Below are 14,989 nucleotides of genomic sequence, written 5' to 3' on the forward strand. Positions count from 1 at the left end.
TTTTTGTCGCCATATTGGATCCACCATTTTGAATTTTGAAAAACTAATATATGATTCGTAATCAGTGACCCCAAAAACCCCCGAGTAACAAGTTTCAAGCAAATTTAGTGAATTTCAAGTTTTTGGTCGCCATATTGGATCCGCCATATTGAATTTTGGAAATCTGACATCGGATTCGTAATCAGCGACGCCGAAAACCTAAAAATACCCATTGACAAGGTTATCGTATTGTGTCTACTTATTTTTTTTTAAATGTTACTATAGCGGTCATACACACTGGTGGCACGACATTTTTATGCCTCTATAGAGGTCAATAACAGTGAAGGGGTTAAGATAACAAATTAAGGGTGGGGAAACAACACATTGAGAAGGATTATTTTTAATAATGTATGAAAAAAAATGAAAGAATATATGTTTCTTTAAAACGATTTATGGAGCAGTTCGGAAAGATCTTGTACTCAAGAATGCAAATTTGGATGATCAGCTTTAAACGGTCATAAAAAACAGAAAACAGATGTTTTTCTAGTGCTCCGCCTCACCCTTTTATATTTTCGCCTCTAAAAGTCGGTAGATTGCAGAAATTGTTAGAGAAGTGGGGGGAGAAGTGTAAAGTAGTACCTGCAACAAAATGCTTGGTATGTACTTGGGTAAAGAGTATAACCTGAACGGTCAAGAGTCAAATCATCATCTCTTGTTCGCTCTCTCTCTCTCTCTTTTGCTCTTCAAGTATAGTGTATTCTAAAAGAGAATGGTTCAGACATTCCAGGCGCAACTGGCCGGCAACAATAAAATAAACCATTGTAATAACGCCTCTCTCTCTCTCTCTCTCTCTCTCGACTTTCGCCCTCCGCGAGAAGATTTGCTTTTTGTAATAAACGTTCAGACAAATAAGTATAAACAGGGTCCTTGGTACAATCTCACCCCATAAATATAACAGCTTAAAAAAATTTCTTTTTCGAAAAATTAAAAATTCTTTTTCTCTATTTATACATCTTCTTTATTCGTATATCAATCTTCTTATATGAACTTAAAATAAAAAACAAAACCAATAATTATATGGCGGAATTTTATTTGCGGCTACATAACAAAAAAAATAACCCACCAATTGAAACAAATTAATTTCCAAATAATAATTTGAGGTTTTGGAATTGTGTGTGCGAATAGAGAAAGAAATACGAAGCGAGAAAATACACGACGACGCTCTTCTGTTGCTATATAGTGCACAGTGAGATAAAAAAAAAAAAAAAAAAAAAAAATGTTTTCTAGAAACGACGTGCGCCCCCTTTGGGTAATGATAACTTTGCTCTCTCTCTCGGGAAGATAATGACGAGTTTCTGAAGAAACATTCTGAACCCGAGGCTCTTTTTTTGTGTATGTATATGTGTGTAAAAGAGAAAGACAAAACAAGTCTGGAATAATCTAATTATTGGTGAAAACGATTATAGTAATTATTCTCAGAGAGAGAAGGCCCTGTTTGTTGCGGCAGGGCACCTATTAGCGCGCGGTATATATATATATATATATGAATATAGGGATCTCTCCAAATGAAAAGGCGTACACTCCTACGGTGCCCCTTCGCGGAATCACAAATAACGAAATCGAACTTCAAAGGTTATTATCATCATCATTCCTCCAGGAATCAACACAAATTCACAAGAAATCTTTAAATACAATTTTTTTTCTATATTAATTAGTCGAGAAATTATCGAAATTTATCCATGAAATAAAAACAATATTTATTTAATACCTAAAAATTTCCATAATATTTTTAATACCAAGTATTCGAACCCTGGTAAACGTTTACACTAGAATAAAACAGTACGTACTAAATAGGATTTACAGGGTTGGATTATTAAATAATAAAAATTTTTTAGTTAGTTGTTTTCCACAACCCTGCTGGAATTCTTTCATATTTAATTATCTACCAGGGTTGGATTGAGTAATAATATAAGCGTTCAGGATTGGGCAGCTGGCAAAAAAAAAAAACATAGTTGAAATAAAAGTGAGGTTAAGTTATACATGGTCACAAGGTCTCTTTTGGTGAACAAGAATGTTACCGAGGTTAAAATTTGCTGTATCATTGTGTGCGTTTTAAAGTTTAAACTGTAAAATTGTTGTTTGCGTATGGCTGTCGAAGCGTGGCTTCAGAGGATATATATACGTTGGGGGAGTAAGAGAGAGTGAGAGAATATATACGAATACGCGTGCGACCCGTATATATATACGGCGGCGCGGGGCTCGACCCTTGACGGCCCCCATAAATATTCCAACTCTGGCAGCTTGTTACTCCACACACTATGCGAACTTCAAACCGACCACAACACTCAATATCCCCTTGCGCGACTACTCATCGCATCGCGCGCGAAATCCTCCGCCGCACACACTCGATTACCATGCGTTGTCGAAAACTCCCCCTTATTTCATCCACTTGTCACTCTCATCTCGCAAACATCTTTGACTTGTATAAATTCTGGAATTCTTTTAGTACACAAACTATATACACTTGGGTCAAAAATTACACAGCCCCACAAAAAAAAGTGTCATGTACTTTTGACCGGAATACCCTAACCCTATGTATTTTGACGCGCTGAACACGAATCCGAAGTCCGTTTTGCTCCATCACGTCAGGATTTTTTTCTAACCTCAAAAAACATGTCGGATTTTGAGAGATAGGCGATTTTGAAAATAATTAATTTATTTACTTCAAACTTGGTATCTAGAGGTTTTTTGGGTCGCTGATTACGAATCTGACGTCAGATTTAAAAAAAAAACAAAAAAATACGTGTTAAATTGTTTTCAAAGAACTACAAAACTGCCAAGTTTCAGAAAAATCGGCGTATGGCACTTCCCTAGTGTTACTTGTCAGCAACATAGAAAACTTGTAGATAACAAATTTCATAAAAATCTGACAATTTTTTAAAAATAATTTTTTAATATTTAATCAGACATATCGAATTTCGAAAATCTGACATCAGATTTGTAATCAGCGACCCAAAAAACCCCTAGATACCAAGTTTGAAGTAAAACTTAAAATTTTTTCAAAATTCGTCCGCCATATTGGATCTGCCATTTTGGATTTTGAAAATCTAACTTCAGATTCGTAATCAGCGATACAAAAAACCCCCAGATACCAAGTTTGAAGTTAATACATCAATTTTTAAAAAATTTGCCTACTTCTCAAAATCCGACATGTTTTTTGAGGTTAGAAAAAAATCCTGACGTGATGGAGCAAAACGGACTTCGGATTCGTGTTCAGCGCGTCAAAATACATAGGGTTAGGGTATTCCGGTCAAAAGTACATGACACTTTTTTTTTGTGGGGCTGTGTTATTTTATTGTACTAAAAAGAAATTTCCGAAATTCTTTTGGTACATAAACTACACACTTGGGTCTAAAATGATTAAGTTGTGCTAAAAACAAATTTCTGGCATTTTTTTGGTATATACCGCGCATACTTGGGTCAAAAATTATTAAACTGTAAAGTAGTTTCATATTGTGAAATTCAGAAATTATGTGATTTTCTTATATTTGTATTGATGCGCGAAGCGACTACAAAGACTAAACTTAAATTTCTATATATATATATGTACAGCTCTCTGCGAAAACACCGAAACATACATGCGCACATGTATGAAGACATACAGCCACAATTTGCGAGAGAACCCGCAAATCGGAACATCGGAATACACTCAGAACCTTAATACGTATTTAATTAAGTACGTCAGGATACGATGAGATGTGCCGAGAGAGAGAGAGAGAGAGAGAGAGAGAGAGAGAGAGAGAGAGAATATTTTACAAATATAGAGAAATATGAAACTGAAAAAAATGAAACGAGGAAAAAGGGGAGCAAAAAGTAGAAAATAAAAATACTTTTTGAACAACTATACTTTCAGCAGACAGCAGTCTGTAGACTTTCTGCCGACTGTTATACTTATAGGAAACAAACAAATATTTACCTCTATAACAAATATATTCTTATTTAATTGTTGTTTTTCATTTTATTCAATTATAATAAATTTAAAAATTTGATATCAAAAACAAAACCCATTTTTTAGAGAAATATCTTAAATATAAGAATTTTGCATGAACCTGTATGTATGTATATCGAAACTGAAATTCTATATACATATATATATATACTGACTTTTTAATTTTATCAATTAAACTTTTTGAGTTATTTAATGAAAATGTTTAGAATTAAAATTATTTAACCAACTTGGTGAAACTAGGTTGGAAAGTTTCGAGCTTAACAGGTTCGTGAGACTCGTTTAGTGGTACGTGGTGTATAGTCTGATTGCTGATACGCTTAAAGATATTAATCCACTCGAGTCTAATATTGAAGGGGCCTCTCTCACTCACTCACTCTCACTCTCTCTCTCTCCTTCTGGTCTAGCGTGCCTGCTCGAATGTCAGTTCATTAATTAAACTTTAATTGAAATTTGTGAAATCATTACTATACGCGTTTCTACATTAAGCAAATGTGCTGCTATGAAGCTAATTTACGTTTAAATTAAATGAATTTAAAAAGAAAAAAAAAATGTCAAGGAAAAGAAAAAACTTTCTATATATAACTAAATTCTATTAGAATTTTGTCAACCAATTTCACATGTTACGAGTATAATATTAATTATTTTCAATTTTTTATATACGTGCGCGACAAGAAATCATCCTTTATATATACCCAGAACTGTTTACCATATATTAATGACATATATATATATATATATATATATATATATATATATATATATATATATATATATATATATATATATATGTATAAACTTTTAATGTATATAATATTATATCAGTGATGAAATCATTAGAAAAAGTCATTAACAATTCCTTTTCCATTCGGAAGTTAATTAATTACCATTTTTATCAGAAGTTAATTAAGTTTTAAATTATATATATAGAGAGAGTTTATAATTAATTGGTTTCTCTCAGTTTTGTGTGTATAATATATATATATAGCCAAGGGCCAAAAACCTCATACATAAAACACGACGATGAGAGACTTTGGCGTCTGTCTGTCCGTCCGTCTATCGGTTACCGCTTCTGGCTTCTACAATAATTATTGTTATACATAATATTCTGAAAGGATAATTTTTTTCTAATTTGTTAAAATTTCATTTTAAAATTAATTTTATATGGAGAAAAAAATTGTTTTTTGGTACACGCACCACACACTTGGGTCAAAAATGTTTAAATTGTGCTAAAATGAACTTTCATTCATTTATGTAATTATAGAGTAGATATATATAAAATCAATAAATCGCATCGATGGAGTAGTGTCACTTCTTCGTTATGTACAGATGTTCCTGATTGGAGTATTTATATATATAATTATTATCATTATCAATATCAAAGCTTTCTTGTTATCACTAAACTTATCGCTAATAAGATCGCTGGACCGCTTGTTATCGTCTAGTCTTCGACGGTCCTCATTTTCGTATATATACGATTGTGATCATTAATTATTGCTATCGTTCCAGATCGCTCGGTTCCATCCTATAGTTGTCTATATATACTGTATATAGTTCACTGTTTCTTGTCATTATTATCATTCTAGTAATTACCAGTATATTCTCACATTATCATCTTGTTATCCTATATGGTTTATCAGATTCAATGAATACGCATTCCTTACAAGTAGTTTCGCGTGCCACGTACAATATAGAAAAAAATAATGAAATTTTCTTCTTCCTATAGATTTATTTAAAAAAAAAAAGAATTTTCAGTGTTTTTAAATGAAAATTCTTCTTATTATTTAATTTTTATTTTTTGTATTAAAACTTATTTATCAAATCTAGGATTCTGCTATACATAAAATTCTAATCAATTTTATTTGCGCGCTCATTTTGTTCACACAATGATCAATAATTAATTCTTTAATCCAACCTCCGCGCGGAGCGTGTCACGGATATTTCCTTATTCGCGAGTAATTAACGGTAAACAATTAACAGTGAAATTAGCAAATAACGCCTCGAGGTTTAATTGGAAGCGGCAGGTGGTACGTTTGTTGTGCAGTCGATACCTATAGCAGAGAATTGCATACATATATATACATATAGAATATAGAACTAACTACCTTAAGGAATTAAGAAATTTTTATCATTTTACAGATCATGAGAAAATTTTAAATTGAATTTTCAATAAACATATACATTATAATTGCATTATATTATTAATATAATTATATTGATTTTGTATGATTCTGAAAGTTTTAAAAACTCTCGACAATAATGTTTCTGTGTCCAGCAAGTAAAGCTTAAAATTTTTCAAACACTTGAGAATTAAAGGTAAATGTTACCTGCGCGCGAAAGGTAAAATTTAAAATATACAACTTGTTTCCCCATTCTATAGAATTTTGACTCACAAGATTTTATGGTTTAGCTGAAGTAGGGTCTAATTCTGAATACAATAATCCTGTGGAACATACTTTTCTTTACTATACACATATATATGTATATATATATATATGACTATTCCTCTAAAGGGGGCTGAGTTCAGACTTCACACAATATACATTTATAACTTTTAAGAGACAAATAGAAAGCAAATATTTTATATATCTATGTCCTCCATAAAAAAAGAGAGAATTTTACTGTTAGCAAAATTTAAGTACTTGAGAATTTTTCACACAAATTGATGCCAGATGTTGAAAGTTTTAGAACAAAAATTTATGATTTTACAAATTGTTACATTTCATCTGGATTCTAATTAAAAAATTAATTTTTATCCTTAAAAAAAGAAAAGTTTTTTTTTTAAATAAAAACGTAAATCCGATTACCCAAAAAAAAAAAACCTATTTTATAAACCATTGTCTTTCTCATTTGTCTAAATAAACCATTAATCCGGAGATGGACAGGAGAGTAAGAGAGGATCCAGCAAGTTGTAGAATGTATTCTCTAGCCCCCAAAAGAGGTGGGAGGGGGTAAAAGTATAGGAAGGAGTGATGATAGTGGCCGAAGAGTGGTAGCGCGGAGGGTAGTTGAAGCGGTAGCCGAGTTAATGAGATTACTTTCCAGAGGGCCCAGGGAAATGAGGAAATCTGATTGGACGCCGGAAAAGATCATAAAGGCAAGTAATTAGAAGAAGCTTTTGTTCGCTTCGCTACACAATGGTCCTGGTCGTTTCCGCTAAAGATTTCGTGTATATATATATATATATATATATACACTAATACAATTGGTCAAATCGATCAAAAATAATTCGAAACGCCCTACATCTAAAAAGAAATTTAAAAAATAAATTTCCCCCCAAAAAAAAGACATTAGACCCTCATCAGTGTTTCTAAATTTTGAGAATTATTAATTTTAGAAATCATTAGAGAAAAAATTAAACGAAGAAGAGAAATTGTCTTCATTTTGACAATAACGCGCGGTTCTTATCTATGGCGGGAGGCGGTACGCGTCTTGGAATATAATTAAAACGATAGAATACTTAATTAAAGCGGATAACGAAGAAGAGGGCTAGCCCTGAAGTAAAGTAGCAGAATGCAATACTCATAAAACGCTGGTTTTACTGTGGGTGAGCCTCCCTCGTTTCTCTCTCCCGGGGTTTTTGAATACGTCTTATGTATATATATAGTCAGCGTATCCGTTTTGTTCGGGTGTGCGGCGGTACAACCGGAAGGAGGGTTTGGACACACAGAAAGTCCCAGTTAACTTTACCCCCCCCCTCTTACCCCCTTTACTCTCCTCTTCCCTCTTGTCTTTCTCCCCCTGCGCGTCGTGTGTTGGAACTGCTACTGCTGCTATATAGAGCTGCTTTCGTCTCCAACGATTCGTCCTGCTTTACTGCCCTCGCATCCGGATTGAATTTAAATATTTCTTTGGCTGACGAACTCTTTCGCGAATTGCCTCGGTTGATCGTAAAAACTTCCCCTGTATATATATAGTTCCTTCCTTGGCGAATTATTCTAACCAAGCACCACAACCCCCTGTCCTGTACTGCAATTTTCCAACGAATGAGAGTCACAGACACGATCTGTGGCGGTTGTAAATTGACTCACAAAAAAGGAATATTTTATTTAGCCGAGAGTCTTGTTCTATTTGTGTGAGTGTATGTTTTTACTTTACTGATATAGGAATTCTTATGATAATAATTAGCGATAGTAATGATGTTATTTTATCTATTTTATTAATGAAATTTTTGTTTGTTTCTTTTTGTAGTTCAAGCGGAAGTGCTGCTCGAGCAGGAGGTGCCGCAATAATCTGGCATTGGGGCAGTAGAGTCCTGAACTTTCGTTTTATTTGCATCATCTGAGAGGTGGGCTCTTGAGGCCCACCCTTGAATCATTCAAGCTGGCGAGCGCTTTGGCCGCTGGTATGAACCCGTACACCCACCATCCATCACTTGCTGGGAGTCCTCATCATGCTCAAGGTGGACCCCATCATGGTTATTCAACGGGTGGTGGAGGTGGTGGTGGAGGAGGCGGAGGCAATGGTACTACCACTACCCCAGATCCAAGTCCACATTCACCCCCATATGGAGCACAACCTGACTCGAATACCCCTTATTCAACATTACAAAGTGGACAGGGCTTAAATAGTAATGGTCATCATCATGGGCCGGGAAATATGTTGGGTGATCAACCTCATCATCAGAGTCATTCTCATCCTCACCTATCGGGACATCTGCCCTATCCTCCAGTTAATCACAACAACAATTGTACTTTAAAGGTATATATATATATATTTCTTTTTAAAAAATTTTTACCCTCACACGTGATTATTCACCTGTTTTTGTGTTTATGTGTGAGAGGGAAAAATATTGCAAACAGCTGTCAGATAATTTGGGAAAAATTATTGGAAATCAAGAAGGGGAGATGTAGATTTATGATTTTTTTAAAAAAAGATTAGTAAATTGTTTTGACCTTTATAGTAAATATTTTTTCATGGTCAATAAAATCCCTTTAGAGAACAAAACTATATATGTATATATTATCAACAACAATAATTTTATGCAAAAAAATAAGTCGTATATATTAAAGGATTAATCGATTTCGCGCACGGGACACCATAAGGTTACGTAAACATTTTGTATCTCATTAGCATTAGCTGCCCTGACATATGCCGTTTAAACGTTCGAATGATCGTAACTCTTTGCTTGTGATTTGCATTCATGTAAATTACATTTCCAAATGAATACACAGGGAAACATACTCGTATATATATATATATACATATACTGTTTCGTTAAATATCCCTCTTACTACAAAATGTCATTAAATTGTATTCGTCCGTGTGTGGAAAGCAGAATTCCATTCACACTATACAATATATATAAATTTAACTATAATTATTACGATGGATGTAGATAAACTAATGAATCGTAAATCCATTATAATTGTAATATATTATTAACATTTTATTTAAGTCTCAATATTATTTTCACAAATACCATGTTTTATTGTTTTTCTGGGACAAATGAATCTCTCTTAATTGTCTTTTATATTAATATATATATATAGTTTGACAGCTTGAAATTTTCTATTAGAAACTTTAGAGAAAATTTTATAAAATATTCCATTGAAAATTATATATATATATATATATATAAATTTATATATGTATTTTTTCACTTAGATTGGAGTAGATAAATCGTGTGATGTGCTTTACTACTTTCTATATAACTCGTCCCGCGAGAATGACCGTGAGAGAAAGTTTCAACCGGAAGTATGCTATATAGCGAAGTTGAATAGTTCATGGATATATTATATATATATAGTATTGTGGTGAACAAATAGTTTTAAAATTATACTGTCTCTCTTATATAGATATGGCATATGTTTCATGTTGTGGTCGAAGGATTATTGTTTTTTCCCCATTCTTTATATTTCTAATTTTGTTGACAGTGTACATATATAAAATAATCATATATTTCATATTTTATGGTTAAATATGCCACTAGAAACTAAAGAATAATTTTCAATGACCTAATTGGTCTAAAATAACGTTCAAATTTCGAAACGTATATATCCTATTCTTTATAATAAAATTTAATTAACTAATTTATATTAATAACCAAGGAATAATTTATTTTATATAATTGAAATTGCTCTAAAATTTCGTTAATGTTTGTAAATTGATATGCGTAGCAATTCGCAACGTTAGTTTGTAATTTATTCTCTAATTTACACCAAAAAAATTAGAAGAATAATTTTACCAACAATTCGTGATTGGTTTGAAATTTGGAAATGTATATGTGTAATCTAATAAGATAATTTGAGACGTTATTTATAATTTACTCTGAGCAAATTAAAACAAATTTTCATCCTAATTGATTTAAAATTTCGTTAAAGTTTGGGAATGGAACTGACCAGTCCCAGTTGAACAAAACTTTTGTTACAGTTCGGAAACGGATAGGCGTATCATGTAAAAGTGATCGTGAACATTTTTTTTAAATTTACCCTCGACTAGTAATTAACTAATTTCTGACAGTCTTTGTCTAAAATTTTCTTAAAAGTTTGAAAAAGGAACAAGTTTCACCTTAAAAGTACGAATATACAAAATTAAAGGATAATAAGAGATAATATCAACTACTTGAAGGAGAAGACCATTAATTTGGAGCACGTGCATACATTCCCCTTTGTTAAATTGATACCTCACATTCCAGAGGACTTGAATCTCAAGGAGCCTAGAAAATCGGCGAAGAATCAAGAAGAACTTTAAAAGCGAGCTTAAAAGTTCTTCTTGTCGTTCAGTATAGGGTTTGAAGAAAGAGATGAAAAAGAAGAGAGAGAGAGAGAGAAAGAAGAGCAAAAGGGACCGGTTGTTGTAGGAAGAGCAAGGAGTGAGAGAGAAGAAAAAAGGTCCTAACCAAGGTCCTAACCAAAAAGAGACTCTTCAATAAATACCATAGGGTTTCTAGGAGAGAAAGAGAGAGACAGAATTCTCTCTGTGAATTATCCTACCGCGACTATATATCGTGACCCTCACTTAGCTTACCATTGACAAACGTAACAATATGGGCATTTACCGTGGAGAAATATAATTGAATAGGGGCGGAGAGGCGGACAAGGGGGACCCTTCCCCCCTCTCTCTCTCTCTCCACCATGTCTCCCCACTCCTTTTTTGACGTTAGGGGCCTTTCTAGACTTGCCTTTTTATTTCCCTCCCCACTCCAAATGATTGTGTTCGAAACTGTAGAAGAGAGAGAGAGGCCCCTTCAGTTGAATCCTGACTCCGGTCGGGGTAACTTCGTCTTTTTCTTACTCTTTCAATTTCGTAAATAAATTTCTCATTTCTTTTTTTTTTCTCATAATTTTCGCCAATAAAAAAAGAAAGTGAGTCTTATCAGTGAATTTGGAAAAAAAGGAATTAATAGATTAACGGATTAGTCTTTTTTTCGTACGAAGACAAATGAAATGGAAAGCAATCGATTAATGTTCTTGTGAATTTTAAAAGGCAATCGAGAGTGAAGTTCTGTTTTTTTTACAATATAAAAAAAAGTGAAGTGTGCTCTTTTTCTCTCTGTGAAAAGTGAGAGAGACGACGACGGCAGGAGCGTTTCGGCTCGAGTGCACCGACCTTGAGATCTTAAGACGGGAATAATAACGGGTCTGAGATCTCTCGGGATCAACAAGTGGACTAGCGAGTGGAATACCAAGGTCCTCAAGAGTTTGTGCCTTGCTGTTTTTTTTCTCTCTCTATGATGTGATGTATTTCTTACATTTTGTTCCTAAATAGTTTTTGTCAAGATTTGGATTTTTCATCATCACTATCATCGATATTAGTGAAGTGTTTCTTGAGGTATTTATTTGTGTGAGAAAAGAAAATGGAATAGAAAAACAAGTGATCCGCGTGGGTTGTAAGTGTCCGCGACAGTGAACCTAACCTTAACCGGTCTCTGTCAAGAACGACTCTCTCTCTCTCTAGAGATAGACGTCCGCACGCTACTTTTGTGGAAAAATAATTTAAAAAACAAAAAAACTTGTGTATTTAGTTTGAGACTGTACAGAAACGAAAATGGAGCTTCACACTCATCACTATCACAGCACTATCACGTCGCGTATGCCTCAAATGAAGTGCTTCCCCGGCGACAGGATTGTAAGGATCCCATTAGTGCCACGATTAAACTTAGATTACGTAATGGTTTCAATTAAGTGCATCTCTATATTTTACCGTTTTTTCTTTATTTTAAATTCTGTTAAAGTAGCTACGGAGGTGTCTTTCAATAAAAAAAAATTATACTTTATATTTATGGTTTACAATTTTTTTTTAAGAAATACAGTTTTGTTGTTTGTACCAGCAAGAATGAAATCCGGTTCAGTATTTTTTTGAAAAACTTGCAAATTTTTTTTAAACTTCACTGCAAAAAGAAGTATCTTATTTTAAGATGTTTTGGTAGCATTTAGATGTTTAAAATGTCTTAATGTCTTAAAAACGCTACCAAAACATCTTAAAATAAGATACTTCTTTTTGCAGTGTTGAAAAAATGTTGCATTGTGTATGTTTTAAATGTGTGTAAAAATTAAATTTTTAAATTAAAGTTTCAATATCTCAAAGCGAGTTTAAAAGTTACACATTTAAAAAATTCATAATTAAACATTTTCTTAAAATTTGAAAAAAAAATTTCTGACGCTCTCCGCGGCTACTATTATTATTTGAAAAAAGTCATAATTTTTTGTGTTCAAAGATTTTGAAAAAATTTTACCATTTAATATTTTTTTCTATATTTAAGTTGAGAATTTTAAGAAAAAATTGTTGAAACCTCTACGCGACTACTAGTTGATTTTCTTTAAATTTTCATATAATTTTTTGAAGAAATATTATGATTAATTTGAAATTTTTTTAAAAATTGCAAAACTTTTTTCCAGTGCTAAAAGACGAATAATTTGTCTAAAAATTGATTTTTAACTTGATTTCGTTAATCTGATTTACTTGATTTAAATTTGCATTTAAATAACTCAATTTCTAGCATTGCAAAGAATTCTAAAATTTTCATTATAATTAATAAATACATAAAGGAACATTTACTGAAAATTTTATAGAAAAATTAAACAAATATTAATATTTAGAGTTCTCCTCTCATTGAAATTTCTTTGATTTACTATTTTCTTGAAAATATTAGATTTTCTTTATATTTAAACAATTTTCAACAATTGTCCCTTTATGTATATACTTGAAATATTGTAAAATTTGTTACAATTAATGAATATATAAAGAAATATTTTTTATAAATTTCAGATCAATTTTTCGTAAACTATCAAACGTAAATTTGAAAATAGTTTTTTTTCCATTTATCTAGACGGACATTAACGGTAAAAAATAAATTCAAAAATTGATTTGCTTACAAATAATAAACACACAGTTCATTACTATGAGAAATATATTTATACAACAGACGAATATAGTGTGGGAACTTGTCTCTCAAAAAGATCTTGAAAGATACTAATGTCAGTTTAAAGCAATAAAAAAACTAATTGATTGTCAGTTAAAAAATTAGTTTCGTTTAGTGTTATAGAGAGAAAGAGAAAAAGAAAAGAAACCCCCCAGGGGGGGACTTTTTTCTATTCTTTATGCTAATTCTTTTATTTTACAATTTAAAATATAAATACATATATGAAACTGAAAGAAATGTGAAAAAGTTACGCACACATGATCCGGGTCGCACAGCCCCGGTCCCGTTTCATGAGACACACCTTAATCTCAACTATACAAGTAAATGACTGTACCATAAGTATTACTTTATTATATATATATAGAGAGTTCTTAGTCTGAGAAAAATTATAAACTCCAAAGTCACTGAATCTCTTACATTAGCTTAAAAAGGAAATCACTAGAGCAGAAAAGAACACTTTTTTTATTTTCCTTTACTTTGATATTTATAGGATTTTTTTTATAGTGGTAAATATTTTTTGAAAATCGTTAAAATGTATTTTGAACATATATATGTAATATTGTTAAAGCAAAAAGCATTAAAGTCTCTTTGGTTTTGATTATAGCAAGAAGCAGGACATGAGGGATCAGTGGGCATTCAACCATGTGCGGGATGCGGTTGCCGAATTGTCGATAGGCACGTCTATTACGCATTGGATCGCTATTGGCATAATAATTGTCTAAAATGTACAGCGTGTGGATCATTATTAGCCGACATTGGACCTAGCTGTTATGCTAAAAATCAAATGATCCTCTGCAAAAGTGATTATAGAAGGTAAGAATTATTTTTTCTTGAAATTTTAATTTATTAAAATTCTAAAATAGAAGAAAGAGGGGTGGGAGGGGGAGAAGAAAAATATTCTAAAAAAGTGTGAGAAGAATTACATGGGATAAATCAAAGTTTAGTTTTCTTGGAAACGACTCGTAATATTTTCGAATGTGTCTAATTTCCGAGGTCAAAGTCTCTCTCTCTCTTACTCTGTGTATATGTGTGTGTGTGTGTGTCGAACCGCTGTGAAGAGAGGAGGTATATAGAGGTACCTAATCGTACACGGGGAGACCGTTCCAAATTTAGAGGATTCGAGGTCAGAGCGCAATTTAATGAGAAACAGACGCTGAACTTAGTTAGACCGCCCTCCCGGAATAGATCGACTTTGCGGGGCTTCAAAATGTGTGTAACTCAAGTAAAATGTACTTTTGGACACGTATGTATGTGTATATCTTTGAACTTGTCTTATTACATTTTTCTCCACTTGATTGCTTTATTAATGTACGATGGTGACAGAAATGTCCCGAGGTATAATATTTCGTAACGAATATCCAAAATAATTATAATATTAATAATTGTAATTCTTGAGTTTTTTTTTTATTATTAATTAAAATTTTAATTATTATTTTTTTAGGTTTCTGTTTTGATAGCGAGCCAACCCTGTTCGTTTGGGGCTACCGTACTATGATAAATAGTCACTAGTAGAGTGTTGGCTAAAAGCAGTCAGGGTTGGGTCGCTTCAATGTGACCATAGTGAGGTAGCTAAAATCCAGCAAGGTTGGGTTGCTATTAATGAATAGTAGGGGTGGAGTGTGATAGCTTCAGGGTTCGGT

At 32.5% G+C, this 14,989-nt stretch overlaps 1 protein-coding gene across 1 annotated transcript; it reads left to right on the plus strand.

Annotated features, from left to right (window-relative positions):
• The first annotated feature begins 8,151 nt into the window (after positions 1 to 8,151).
• On the plus strand, positions 8,152 to 14,166 carry LOC127289172 (LIM/homeobox protein Lhx3-like). Its single transcript, XM_051316970.1, has 2 exons — positions 8,152 to 8,686; positions 13,954 to 14,166. The coding sequence occupies exons 1-2, from the start codon at positions 8,333 to 8,335 to the stop codon at positions 14,164 to 14,166; spliced, it is 567 nt and encodes a 188-aa protein (XP_051172927.1). The 5' UTR covers positions 8,152 to 8,332.
• The last annotated feature ends 823 nt before the right edge of the window (positions 14,167 to 14,989 follow it).

The sequence above is a fragment of the Leptopilina boulardi genome, unplaced genomic scaffold (assembly GCF_019393585.1).
Source record: "Leptopilina boulardi isolate dan_hultmark-lab unplaced genomic scaffold, ZJU_Lbou_2.1 LbouV2_4, whole genome shotgun sequence".
Classification (NCBI taxonomy): domain Eukaryota; kingdom Metazoa; phylum Arthropoda; class Insecta; order Hymenoptera; family Figitidae; genus Leptopilina; species Leptopilina boulardi.